The sequence below is a fragment of the Salmo trutta genome, chromosome 6 (assembly GCF_901001165.1).
Source record: "Salmo trutta chromosome 6, fSalTru1.1, whole genome shotgun sequence".
NCBI classification, from domain to species: Eukaryota; Metazoa; Chordata; class Actinopteri; order Salmoniformes; family Salmonidae; genus Salmo; species Salmo trutta.
The window spans coordinates 31,968,819-31,981,406 of record NC_042962.1 but is presented as its reverse complement, the minus strand read 5'-3'; the positions used below and the strand labels follow the sequence as shown (position 1 = coordinate 31,981,406).

The 12,588-nt window shown below is 42.6% G+C and overlaps 1 protein-coding gene across 1 annotated transcript in view; it reads right to left on the bottom strand.

Annotated features, from left to right (window-relative positions):
- Positions 1-2,005: 2,005 nt before the first annotated feature.
- Positions 2,006-12,588, bottom strand: part of LOC115195862 (E3 ubiquitin-protein ligase RNF152-like) — a 130,171-nt gene continuing 119,588 nt past the window's right edge. Inside the window, exon 2 of the mRNA XM_029756180.1 lies at positions 2,006-7,029. Coding sequence (XP_029612040.1) covers positions 5,914-6,555 — 642 coding nt within the window. The 5' untranslated portion in view covers positions 6,556-7,029 and the 3' untranslated portion in view covers positions 2,006-5,913. The remainder of the gene's footprint in view (positions 7,030-12,588) is intronic.

Below are 12,588 nucleotides of genomic sequence, written 5' to 3'. Positions count from 1 at the left end.
ACCTCAATTTCACCAGGATTCCACCTCGTCTCCTGTGTCTATGCCTGCAGCGTTTCGGTAGCCCATTGAATAAATTAATAAGGTCCGGTATGAACAGTGGAACAGCTGAGTCGGAGTTGAAGTCGAAATTGAGGTTAGTAGCTGTCGATCTGATGTCCAGAGTGCTTGGCGATCATATGTGAACTTTCTGTACAAAAAAAGTAAAGATAAACATGATAAATGTCACTAAATAGCTAAGTTGGGTTGGAACTTTTAACATGTCGCCATTCTCTTTTTGTTAGGCTGCTCTTTTTGTAGGCTAGTGTTTCGTATTCGCTAGTCATTATTGTTAGGTTGCTACAGTATGTATCCTAGTCTTTGTAGCCTATTGCCCTGTCCGTTTGTCAATTAAAACTTTTATTTAACCTTTATTTAACTAGGCAAGTCAGTTAAGAACAAATTCTTATTTACAATGACGGCCTACCAAAAGGCCTCATGCGGGGACGGGGGCTGGGATTAAAAATAAAAAATAAAAAATACAAATATAGGTCAAAACACACATCCTGACAAGAAAGACAACACAACAATACATAGAGACCCAAGACAACAACATAGCATGGCAGCAACACATGACAACACAGTATGGTAGCAACACAACATGACAACAACGTGGTAGCAGCACAAAACATGGTACAAACATTATTGGGCACAGACAACAGCACAAAGGGCAAGAAGGTAGAGACACTATATCACGCAAAGCAGCCACAACTGTCAGTAAGAGTGTCCATGATTGAGTCTTTGAATGAAGAGATTGAGATAAAACTGTCCAGTTTGAGTGTTTGTTGCAGCTCTTTCCAGTCGCTAGCTGCAGCGAACTGAAAAGACGAGCGACCCAAGGATGTGTGTGCTTTGGGGACCTTTAACAGAATGTGACTGGCAGAATGGGTGTTGTATGTGGAGAATGAAGGCTGCAGTAGATATCTCAGATAGGGGGGAGTGAGGCCAAAGAGGGCTTTATAAATGAGCATCAACCAGTGGGTCTTGCGCCGGGTATACAGAGATCACCAGTTTACAGAAGAGTATAGAGTGCAGTGATGTGTCCTATAAGGAACATTAGTGGCAAATTTGATGGCCAAATGGTAAAGAACATCTAGCCGCTCGAGAGCACCCTTACCTACCGATCTATAAATTATGTCTCCATAATCTAGCATGGGTAGGACGGTCATCTGAATCAGTGTTAGTTTGGCAGCTGGGGTGAGGTAGGAGCGATTACGATAGAGGAAACCAAGTCTAGATTTAACTTTAGCCTGCAGCTTTGATATGTGCTGAGAGAAGGACAGTGTACCGTCTAGCCATACTCCCAAGTGATTATATGAGGTGACTACCTCAAGCTCTAAACCCTCAGAGGTAGTAATCACACCTGTGGGGAGAGGGGCATTCTTCTTACCAAACCACATGACCTTTGTTTTGGAGGTATTCAGAACAAGGTTAAGGGCAGAGAAAGATTGTTAAACACTAAGAAAGCTTTGTTGTAGAGCATTTAACACAAAATCTGGGGGAGGGGCCAGCTGAGTATAAAACTGTTTAATCTGCATATAAGTGGATGAGAGAGCTTCCTACTGCCTGAGCTATGTTGTTGATGTAAGTTGAGAAGAGCGTGGGGCCAAGGATCAAGCCTTGGGGTACACCCTTGGTGACAGGCAGTGGCTGAGACAGCAGATGTTCTGACATTATATACTGCACTTTTTGAGAGAGGTAGTTAGCAAACTTGACTTTCAACTATTTATTTTGCCTTGAATACCTAGACTGAAAATGTATACATGTCTTCACCATCAAGTTTGCACTGTGGGCTTACAAGCACTGTAAGTAAAACCATAATATTTCTTCACACTTCTCTGTCTGCTGTTCAACTCTGTGCCCCAAAACCCAACTAACTAGGCTGCTGGGTCTGTTATTCTTAAGAGTATTCATTGATTTAAAATAACAAATAATTGTTGAAAAAATAAATAAGAGAAAAGAGTGCTGGTTAATTTCATATGGTTAATTTAATAGATCACTGAAACAGCTGTGTTCTCCTGTCAACCCTGACACAAACAGAAACTACTATAGGAAATGTACATCACTGACTGACAAACACACAAGCAGACTGACAACCCTAGGTCTCCTTCCCTCTCTCATAATCATACAGTACAGGTGTTCAAGGGATAGAAAGGTGAGAAAATGTATCCATCGTTGTGTCCTAATTGGCACCCTCTTCCCTATATAGTGTACAACTTTTGACCAGGGTTCATAGGGCTCTGGTCAAAAGTAGTGCACTATATAAGGAATAGGGTGCCATTTGGGAGACACATTCTACTCAGGGACGCTTCATCAAACCTTTTATAACTATATTATTTTACATTCCTCTTTACCTTCATTTGCATATGAGACCACAACCTCTACTAACTCCATCCAAGCAACATCACATCATGCATTGAATTTTTTAACAATGGATCTATTGGCAGTACAACAGGGATTTCCAACACATTGAGTCCATTGGCTCAAGTCATTTTACTGGCTGTAAGTATTATTACATCAAACAACACTGATCTAAAGCAGTGGTGGCTGGTGCCACTTTAAACCCGACGACAGGCCCATTGTAATGGCTGGAATGGAATACATGGAAAGGTTTTTTTCCATTCCAATCTATGAGCCATCCTCCCCTCAACAGCCACCACTGACCTAAAGAAATCCTTTGGCCATTAGACCTTCAGATAAGGGGCTAGCTATGATGGAGACAGACACCCATAGGACTCAAAAGTACAGCACTATATAGGGAATAGGTAGCAATTTGGGAACCAAACCAAAGCCTGGCTGGGTGTGAGGCCTTGAGTTGCGTCCATATTAACTATCCACTGGGCACAGATGTTAGTTCAACATCTAGTTTTGATTTACATTTGGTAAATTCAACATGAAATCAACAAAAATGTCACCAGGTCATTGGATTTAGGTTAAAAGTTGGATGAAAAAAATCTAAAATGTCTTTACGCTGATGACTTTTTATCAAATCAGTTTTCCACGTTGATTCAAACAACATCGATTCAACTAGTTTATGCCCAGTGGGTACTGTTTACTGCGGTATCTATCTACAGACAATGTAACTGAACTAGTCTGGTTTATTGGCACCATACATTTACAGCATTTTCAATACATCTTCAGTTTATCTAATATAATAATAATCAGGGCGGCTTATGTATCATTAGATCAATTCATAAATAGCTGACAATCAATTGCTCTTTTGCTGACTCATATGCACCACCTCAAAATGTCTGTTACAATAAGTGAAAAAAAAAGTTGTCAGCTATTGAGCCACCAGTTACTGTGCATCGCAGGGGGATGCTGGGACCACCAGCGGCCATGATGGAACCTCTGCATGACCTCTATGTCTGCATCCCAAACGGCACCCTATTCCCTATATAGTGCACTTTGGGGCCCTGGCAAAAAGTAGTGCACTTTAAAGGGAATAGGGTGCCATTTGGCACACACCCTTTCTCTATCCCTCCCCTCAAAACATCAAACAGAACTCCTGGGCTGCTACTATGTTTGGCACTAATGTAACTCCATATTGGACTCCTTAAAAAGCCAGTCAGTAAGTGAGATGGCACAATCTCAGTTTAATAGCTAGCCTAGAAACCCAGTGCAATTATCCCTAGGTAAGAGCTAAACAGCCAATCCCCACAACAACTGAAGTCTCTAATTTCTACAACACCCTCCTCTTTCTCTGGCTGTTATTGGTTCCAACCAGGATTTCTGGAAATGTTGGGAAAGTTATTGAAATTTTGAAAACCTAATAAGGTGCCTAAATAACCCACTGTCTTTAGCACTGATGCTAGACCAGTCCAACCACATCTTTACCAAACACTGTCCACCAAGGGTTCTAAACTGCTGCAATAAGAGTTGATTCAAGACCAGGCTACTATTACAGACAGATAGAAGTAAACATGTAGAACACAAATAGAAAGAAGGACAACAAGGATAAATACAATCATTCTGTACATGGCTGCTATACAAAATAGTTCACCCTGTTTGTTTGTTGGTGTTAACACTCAATTGCTTTAATACAGTAGAAACTGGATCACAATAATTTTGGCAACAACAACAAAGACATGGGATGTGTCCCACATTGCACCCTATTCCCTATATAGTGCACTACATTGACCAGGGCACTACCAGCCCCGGTTGAAAGTAGTGCACTATACAGGGAATGGTATGCCATTTGAAACACATAGAGAAGAAGAGAAACACCGACATAGAAGAGAAAGTATTTAAAATGGTTCAGAAATCAATGCAATTAGCATTAAGACTTGGGACTCCCCACCCACCCACTCCTAACCCCTCCCAGCACCCACACTCCACCTCACTGTGAACCAACACCCCCCATACAAACATCAAATATAGTATTAACCTAAAGGGAGGTTGATAGTAGAGATAGAGTGTGTGGGCGCTCGTGATAAGCAGGTCAAAGTCATAGGATGCATCCTAAATGGTGCCCCGTTCCCTATATAGTGCACTACTTTTGACTGGTCAAAAGTAGTGCACTATATAGGGAACAGGGTGCCATTTGGGACTTAGCGAGAGAGTTCAATATTAAAAGCAATGGCCATCTGTTCTCAGTGAAGGGTATTGGGGTTAGGCAAATAATTGTAAGACTCAACAGTAACTTAATCATTATTACTTTAGGCTGGCTGGCTACTGAATACATGTAGTGTGTGCTTTCTGTCAAATATAGGCTGGTTTATATGTATACAGCACAACACACAATCACATATTTCCCTGTTTTTGTGTTTAACACATTATTGATCAAAATACCAACACATACATACATACATACATACATACATACAGTACTGCATTACATATTGGAGCAACAGTTAGTAAACACTGTTTTCAGAATGTTAGAGTGATTCTGAGAAAAGAAGAAATACAGGCTTGCTTCCCAAATGGCACCCTATTCCCAATATCAAATAAAAAACACAGATTTGCAGATGTTATCTAAGGTGCAGCAAAATACTTGTTTTTCAAGTGCAATATGTTTGACCAGAGCCCTATAGGCCCTGGTCAACAGAGCACTATATGAGGAATAGGGTGCCATTTGGGACACAGCCACAATGAACCACCACCACCAGTATTGATTGTTCAGTCCCGTTATGAGCAACACTTGGCCAAAGGTGGTTTGGTGGACTGTACATAGTTAATGTATACACTGCTAAATCGCAGCAAAGACAAAAGCAGCCTAGAAACAGATCTGGGTTTCAATTACTTGAAAAATCAATTGAAAATAAATCTGTGCCTGTTTAAACTTTCCTGGCTTAATAAACCAATAGAAAAGTCCCAAAACGCCAAACCCTGCCCACCTGTCACTCCAGACAGACTCAAGCAATCCCTTAAAGTTTTTGAAAAGATTGTTAAAGTATTTGATCCCAGGTCTGCCAAAAAGTCCTAACACTGTATATTGCAGCTCCAGCTGGAGATATGTACTCAGTACTGACACTTAGCTAAACAACATGATCACTGACTGAAGTAACTCTACTGACCACAGAAAGAAACAGACCAGGACAGATCAGCCATGGTGAATTACCATAGGCCCCAGGTCCATAGGTCCACAGGGAACCCCAAATCAGAGGGAGAGAGTATTTGCATTTGTATCCAGAATAACTCCAAGACAACAATTGGAGGCAAGTTTCTTTCCCTAGTTTGTTCGTGGTTGTCCTCCTCTCTTTCTCTCTCCCTCCCTCTCTCTCTCTCACTCTCTGTGTGTCTGTCGGCAGTTTCCTTGGCCAACCCTGATATGTGTAAAATCCCATATTCTCGTCATAGTCCTTCCTGGCTGAGGAGGGGTGGAGCCACAGTAGGGGGTGGGAGTGGCATGCTTGACATGCCTTCTGGCCCCTCCCTTCAGCCGCAGGAGATGACAGTAAAGCGTTTAGAGATACAGGACATGTTGTGGAGCACGATTCCCAGGAGAAAGAGCAGGACGCAGGCTACCAGGATCACTGTACACACCCCAGACCACGTGGAGCCCTTCCCCCCTCCACCACCACCTCCCCCAACTCCCCTTCTCTCTGTCTCCTCCAGAGCTTCGAGACTCATCCCCAGACCCAGGGGCTGCAACTCAGGCATAGGCACCACCGCCACATCCACCTTCTGCTGCCCACTGCCACCTGGCAAGAACCGGCAGCCCAGTTCGCCTTGTAACAGTGCCCTGTCCTTGGCGACAGGCAGGGGCAGCATGTAGCAGCCATTGCTAGGCAGGCGGATAAAGACCGGCGTGTGCTCGGAGGCGTGCGGAATGGCGATAACGGTGATGATGTCGGGGTCGTCGGGGAGCTGGGAGACGGAAAAGCCGGCGGGGAGTTTGGTGACGCCACGGCACCAGGGGCATCGGATCTCTTTCTGGCTGGACCTCATCTGGGTCAGGCACACGGAGCAGCACGTGTGTCTGCAGTCCAGCAGCTTGGGCCTCCGCCGCGGGCTGTAGTAGTTAAAACAGATCTGACACTCCAAGATGGAGTCCTGCGAGAGAGACAGAGTCTCCATTTTGTTATGATTCGTTATTATGGGTCCTTGATAGCCTGGTCGAGCAGACTGACCGTTGCACTCACGTTTTGTTTCACTTACTATTAACAGAATAGGCTGGTTTCACAAGGCTAGTTTCAGAAGGAGAGAACGTGCTCAACTCTTATCCTCTTGCGTAAACAAATGAAAAGGTGCTTGGAACCCTTTGTTGTAAAAGGCTGGTGTTTTTGTGTACTGCAACACAAACCAGGATGACAAAGAAGAATGTCTTTTATTATTTGACTGTATTAGCAGAAAGCCAAATAGTATCAAGATCCTCTACAAGGGGCTTGAATCCTCCTCAAAGCAAAGCTGCGCTGTTTAAGTATGTAGCCTCTCCTGTGCTCTCCTCTCCTGTGCTCTGCTCTGCATCCCTCCGTGTGTGTCCTTCCACCCACCCGCCGTCTCAGTGTCGGTGTGATGTCACAGGACGATCAAGGTCACATGGTGGTTCATCTGTGAAACAAGAGAGAAGACAGCAGCATTAATGGGCTGAAGAGAACCAAGAGTCAGAGAGGGTTCAGCTGTTAAGCATCAGCTGTTATAGCAGCTTACCGATCAATGTACCTCTACACAGCCAATCTCTAAATAGCACACCCAACTACCTCATCCCCATATTGTTATTTATCTTCTTGCTCTTTTGCTCCCCAGTATCTCTACTTGCACATCATCAACTACACATCTATCACCCCAGTGTTAATGCTAAATTGTAATTGTTTCACCTCAATGGCCTATTTATTACCTTACCTCCCTAATCTGCTACATTTGCACAACTACATATATTTTCTATTGTGTTATTGACTGTACGTTTGTTTATGTGTAACTCTGTGTTTTTTTGTCGCACTGCTTTGCTTTATCTTGGCCAGGTCGCAGTTGTAAATGAGAACTTGTTCTCAACTGGCCTACCTTGTCAAATAAAGGTGAAATAAAAAATAAAAAAGTGTGCTTGTGCAGAAGTGGGCATCACTTCTAAGAGCAGGAGCATGGCAAGGGCAGAGTAGCGGACATGTTGGCTTTGTGTGTGTTCCAAATAGCACCCTATTCCAAATATAGTGCACTACTTAGATATAGATGCAGTGCCTTAGACCGCTGCGCCTCCCGGAGCCCCAAGTGAGTCATTCCATGTCATTTCAGCAAGCCATGACACCCACCATCTCAGATTGTTCTGAAATCGTTCCTGTACTTAGAAAGAGGTAAGATTGGCATTTCTGAAACATTATTTTGTTTAAATTTGAAATGATTTCAGGGAAATATAGCTAATTGATTGCACCTAAATTGCCCATTTTAATTTATAGGATTCAGATAATATTAAATAATTATAGTACCCAACATCCAATTTGGAACAAACTTCATCCTACCAATGAGTAAGACATGAGGAATAAAAACATTTGTCAAAAGCAACCCACGGCAATCCCACCTCAACAACCAGTATCAGTTCTCTATGTTTGACAAGTATTATAAAGATGCAGTTTGGAGCATTGCTTCTTTATACTATGTAATGTATTCCCTGTGAATCTGATGTTTTTTTCCCACTGTTCAGAGAAATTAGTTATTGAAGTCGTCTGCATTATTTACCATAAAGAAGTGTGGAAGTATCAGATTTTGATCACTAGATGCCGCTGTTGCTGCTATACCACCACTTTTTCATCCATTTTGTTTGGGCTCTTAAGTGTTTATTAAACAGATCACAACATTTCTTTGCAACTTTGGATTGAAAACCAATAGATTTTGCTCATGGTGAAAATAAATTGTGTGGTCATCCTCACAATTCAAGCCAGTCCTCCATGAAAGCAAATTACCTTGTCCTTCTCTTAGCAGCCTGGTTTCATGGAGGACTTGAAATGTGAGGGTGAACGACCAAAGTTGCAAAGGAAATGTTATGATCTGTTTAATACCCCATTTGTTTGCACAGGCTCTGTGAAAGTTTGTTTTGGTTTTTCTTACTCTCACACTTCATCGTGCATAATCATATGAGCCATGTTAGTTAATCCATGTACATTTGCAGATGATTAGGTTCTGTCAAAATATTGCTGTTAAAATGCTAATGAGGATCTCTTCCTACGCTTTATTTTCCTGTGAGTTGGGAGTGTGAAATGAAGTTTGGACTCAAAGTAAATTGAGATTTGTCTTTCGTCTTCCATGTCTAAGCCTTATAGGGACACTGTAGCTTGTACAGTATTGGCCACATGTCTTAGTAACTGAGGTAGTGTCTACACTTGACCCTTACATGCAACTTCTGCTATCAGAAAACAAATATTGCATTGAAAAGAAGGGTCTAGATGCACAAACGTCGCTTTGTGGTCTGATTGTGTTCAGATCTGGCTGACCACTTCATGAGATGGTCAGGGATGCATTGTGTGCAGACTTCTCCTCAGTCTGGACGCAATCAGGCTACCGAAACCGCATACAGTAGGAGACTTCATCAGCACTCCTCCCACAAGTCTCCAGAAAAATTGTGGTTTGGGACCGAGAGGCACCTTTTCATTATAACATTGGAGGAAATACGTTCCTATCGTGTGATGAACGTGTTTGCTGGCCTGAAATGCTAGCCAGCTCGCTAATATTTAGAACACTTTTTTGTTTAGCTAGAGTTATGCTAACACATTTCCATTGCTTGCTAGCTTGCTGGTTAGCTACAGAGGTTAGCTGGCTAATTAGCTACAGTTGTTAGCTACTGCCATCAGTTGCTGTTGTGTTATTATCATATTTTGCCTATTCCACCATTTGTAGAATGCATACTGGCATTTAAATATAGTGTGAGAAAAGAGAATTCGGACACACTGTTGAAACATTTAAATGTAGGTGTAGACACATGACACATTCAGAATTCCATGATCAGAACTCTATGATCAGAATACTAAAGCTGCACGAAATGTCAAGCCTAGACACGGTCTGACAGAAGGAGAGTGACATGGAACAAGGGTACTCTGTGAAACCATTACATTTTCAAGGTGACCATAGATCAGGGATCCAACCCTGCTCCTGAAGAGCTACCCTCCTGTAGGTTTTCGCTTTAACCCCAGTTGTAACTAACCCGATTCGTCTTATTAACCAGTTAATTACTAGAATCAGGTGTGCTAGATTTGGGTTGGAATGACAACCTACAGGATGGTAGCTGTCCAGGAACGAGGTTGGAGAGCTCTACAGTCATGTCAACAGTATTGCCAAATTAGATCTTGTCAAGTTAAACCCCTCAGCTCTTACACCTGTTTGTTCCCACGTTGTAATGGACTTGCAGCCATTGTGAAGACGTCCATGTGGAAAAGACAGTTGTGTCCCAAATGGCATCTCATTCCCTATGGGCCCCGTTCAAAAGTAGTGCACTAGTTAGGGAATAGGGAGCCATTTGGGATACAAAGGTGTCTGACTTGTTAGGTTGCTAAATCTACTGTTAACACAACCCATTTGGAGTGGTTTGCATCCCCCCCTCTCTTTTCCTCTCTCCCTCAATCCCTTCCCAGGCAAAATGCATCTTTCTGAGTTGGTCCTGACGCGATACCCGCTTCTCTCCTCACTCTCCGCGTGACCTAGTTTCTCTAAATAATTATGCGTTCTCTACCACCATGTCAAAGTCAAGTCAAATGCAGAATAATCTGTAATGTTATAGTTGAAGGGGATGAGAGAGAGGGCAGAGAGACTGATGGAGAAGAAGAGGGAGAGAAGAGAGCCCTGCCTTTGAGGGGTAAGACAACCAGGGGTATTAGTAAAAACCCTTCCTAAAATAAGGATTAGCTTTGATCTGGCAGAAATTCTTTGTGATTCAATATTCCCATACACCCACTCTTCCACTCTTCTCTCCTTACCTCCTTCATCCATTTCCCTCTCCCCATTATTCTCTGTTATTTACCCTCTCTCTTGTTCCCTTTCTCTGACATTATAGTTCTGACTCATTTTCACATTACAACTAGTGTGGGAGAGAACACACCTCACTGTCACTGAACAGAAATATAGTAGCTATGACAAATCTAATTCCTAAACATCGTCTAGAAAACCCTCAAAAGCAACTGTGAATGAATTTTAAAAAGTCTTAATATATACCAAGGGTTGGTCCATCATATCATATGACTGTACAAAGAAGGGAATATGATTTAGTAATGATGGTGAGTGCCCTACTCGTGCCCCCTGTCCCCTCTTCACAGCCCTTCTGGCCCCTGGGACCATCTGAAAGGACAGACACACTCCCTCAGCTGAGAGGGGCTGTAACACACAAACACACTCTCTGTCCCTCTAGTCTCCCCTGTCTCGCTCCACAGCAAGCACAATCGGCAGAGGGAGAAAGTTCACTCCTCCTCACTGACAGCTGTTGAAAATAACCAGGGACACACACACACTTTCTCAAAAATGATAAACTAGTTGGAGCAAGTCAGAGAGGGAGGTGAGGAATGTAGCAGGGGAGGAGGAAGACAAAAGAAGAAAGGAGAGGAAGGAAAAATAAACCCAGGTACAGAGGACCAAGTTTGAGTCCAAATGGCACACTATTTCCCTATTTCCCTTATTCGCCAAATGCTTCGTAAACAACAGGTGTAGACTAACAGTGAAACGCTTACTTACGGGCCCCCCTAACAATGCAGACAGAAAGAAAATAGAGAAATAGAAAAGTAAAACACGTAATAATGAAAACACAATGAATAATGATAACTTAGCTATATACTCAGGGTACCAGTACTGAGTTGATGTGCATTGGTACGAGGTAATTGAGGTAGATAAGTACATATAACTAGGAATAAAGTGACAGATAATTAACAGTAGCAGCAGCATCTGTGATGAGACAAAAAACGGTGCAAAAAAAGGACTATCAATGCAGATGGTGAAATAGTTAACCAAATAGCTACCCAGACTAACTATACTGAACAAAAATATAAACGCAACATGCAACAATTTCAAGATTTTACTGAGTTACAGTTCATATAAGGAAATCAGTCAGTTGAAATAAATTCCTTAGGCACTAATCTATGGATTTCACATGACAGGGCAGGGGCGCAGCCATGGGTGGGCCTGGGAGGGCATAGGCCCACCCACTTGGGAGCTAGGCCCAGCCAATCAGAATGAGTTTTTACCCACAAAAGGGCTTTATTACAGACATAAATGCTCCTCAGTTTCATCAGCTGTCTGGTCTCATACGATCCTGCAGGTGAATAAACCAGATGTGAAGGCCCTGGGCTGGCACGGTTACACGTGGCCTGCGTGTTTTAGTCCGGTTGGATGTAATGCCAAATTCTCGCTTATGGTAAAGAATTTAACTTTCAATTATCTGGCAACAGCTCCGGTGGACATTCCTGCAGTCAGCATTACAATTGCACGCTCCCACAAAACTTGAGACATCAGTGGCATTGTGTTGTGTCACAAAACTGCACATTTTAGAGTGGCCTTTAATTTTCCTCAGCACAAGGTAATGTTCATGCTGTTTAATTAGCTTATTGATATGTCACACCTGTCAGGTGGATGGATTATCTTGGCAAAGTAAAAATCCTCACTAACAAGGATTTAAACAACTTTGTGCAGAACATTTGAGAGAAATATGTTTTTGTGCGTATGGAACATTTCTGGGATCTTTTATTTCAGCTCATAAACCATGGGACCAACACTTTATATTTCGTTCAGTATATTTAGCAGACTTATGGCTTGGGGGTAAAAGCTGTTCAGGGTCCTGTTGGTTCCAGACTTGTGCATCGGTATCGCTTTCTGTCAGGTAGCAGAGAGAACAGTCTATGACTTGGGTGGCTGGAGTCTGTCAATTTTTAGGGCCTTCTTCTGACACCGCCTGGTATAGAGGTCCTGAATGGCAAGGAGATTGGCCCCATATGTGTAAAGTGCCTTGAGGTGTGAACGACTTAACACAGGAGTTGCCACTTACTTACAGGTACTAAGAATAAAAACTCTGGCAGAGAGTCACAAACTCTTACTCTCTGTACATTGAAACTAGGAGGTTAGTTGACATTACATGTCATGAGGCTAGGTCTAGGACAAACCCTTGACTGAGTTATCAAGTACTTTTATGCTCCATACTCACGCCTA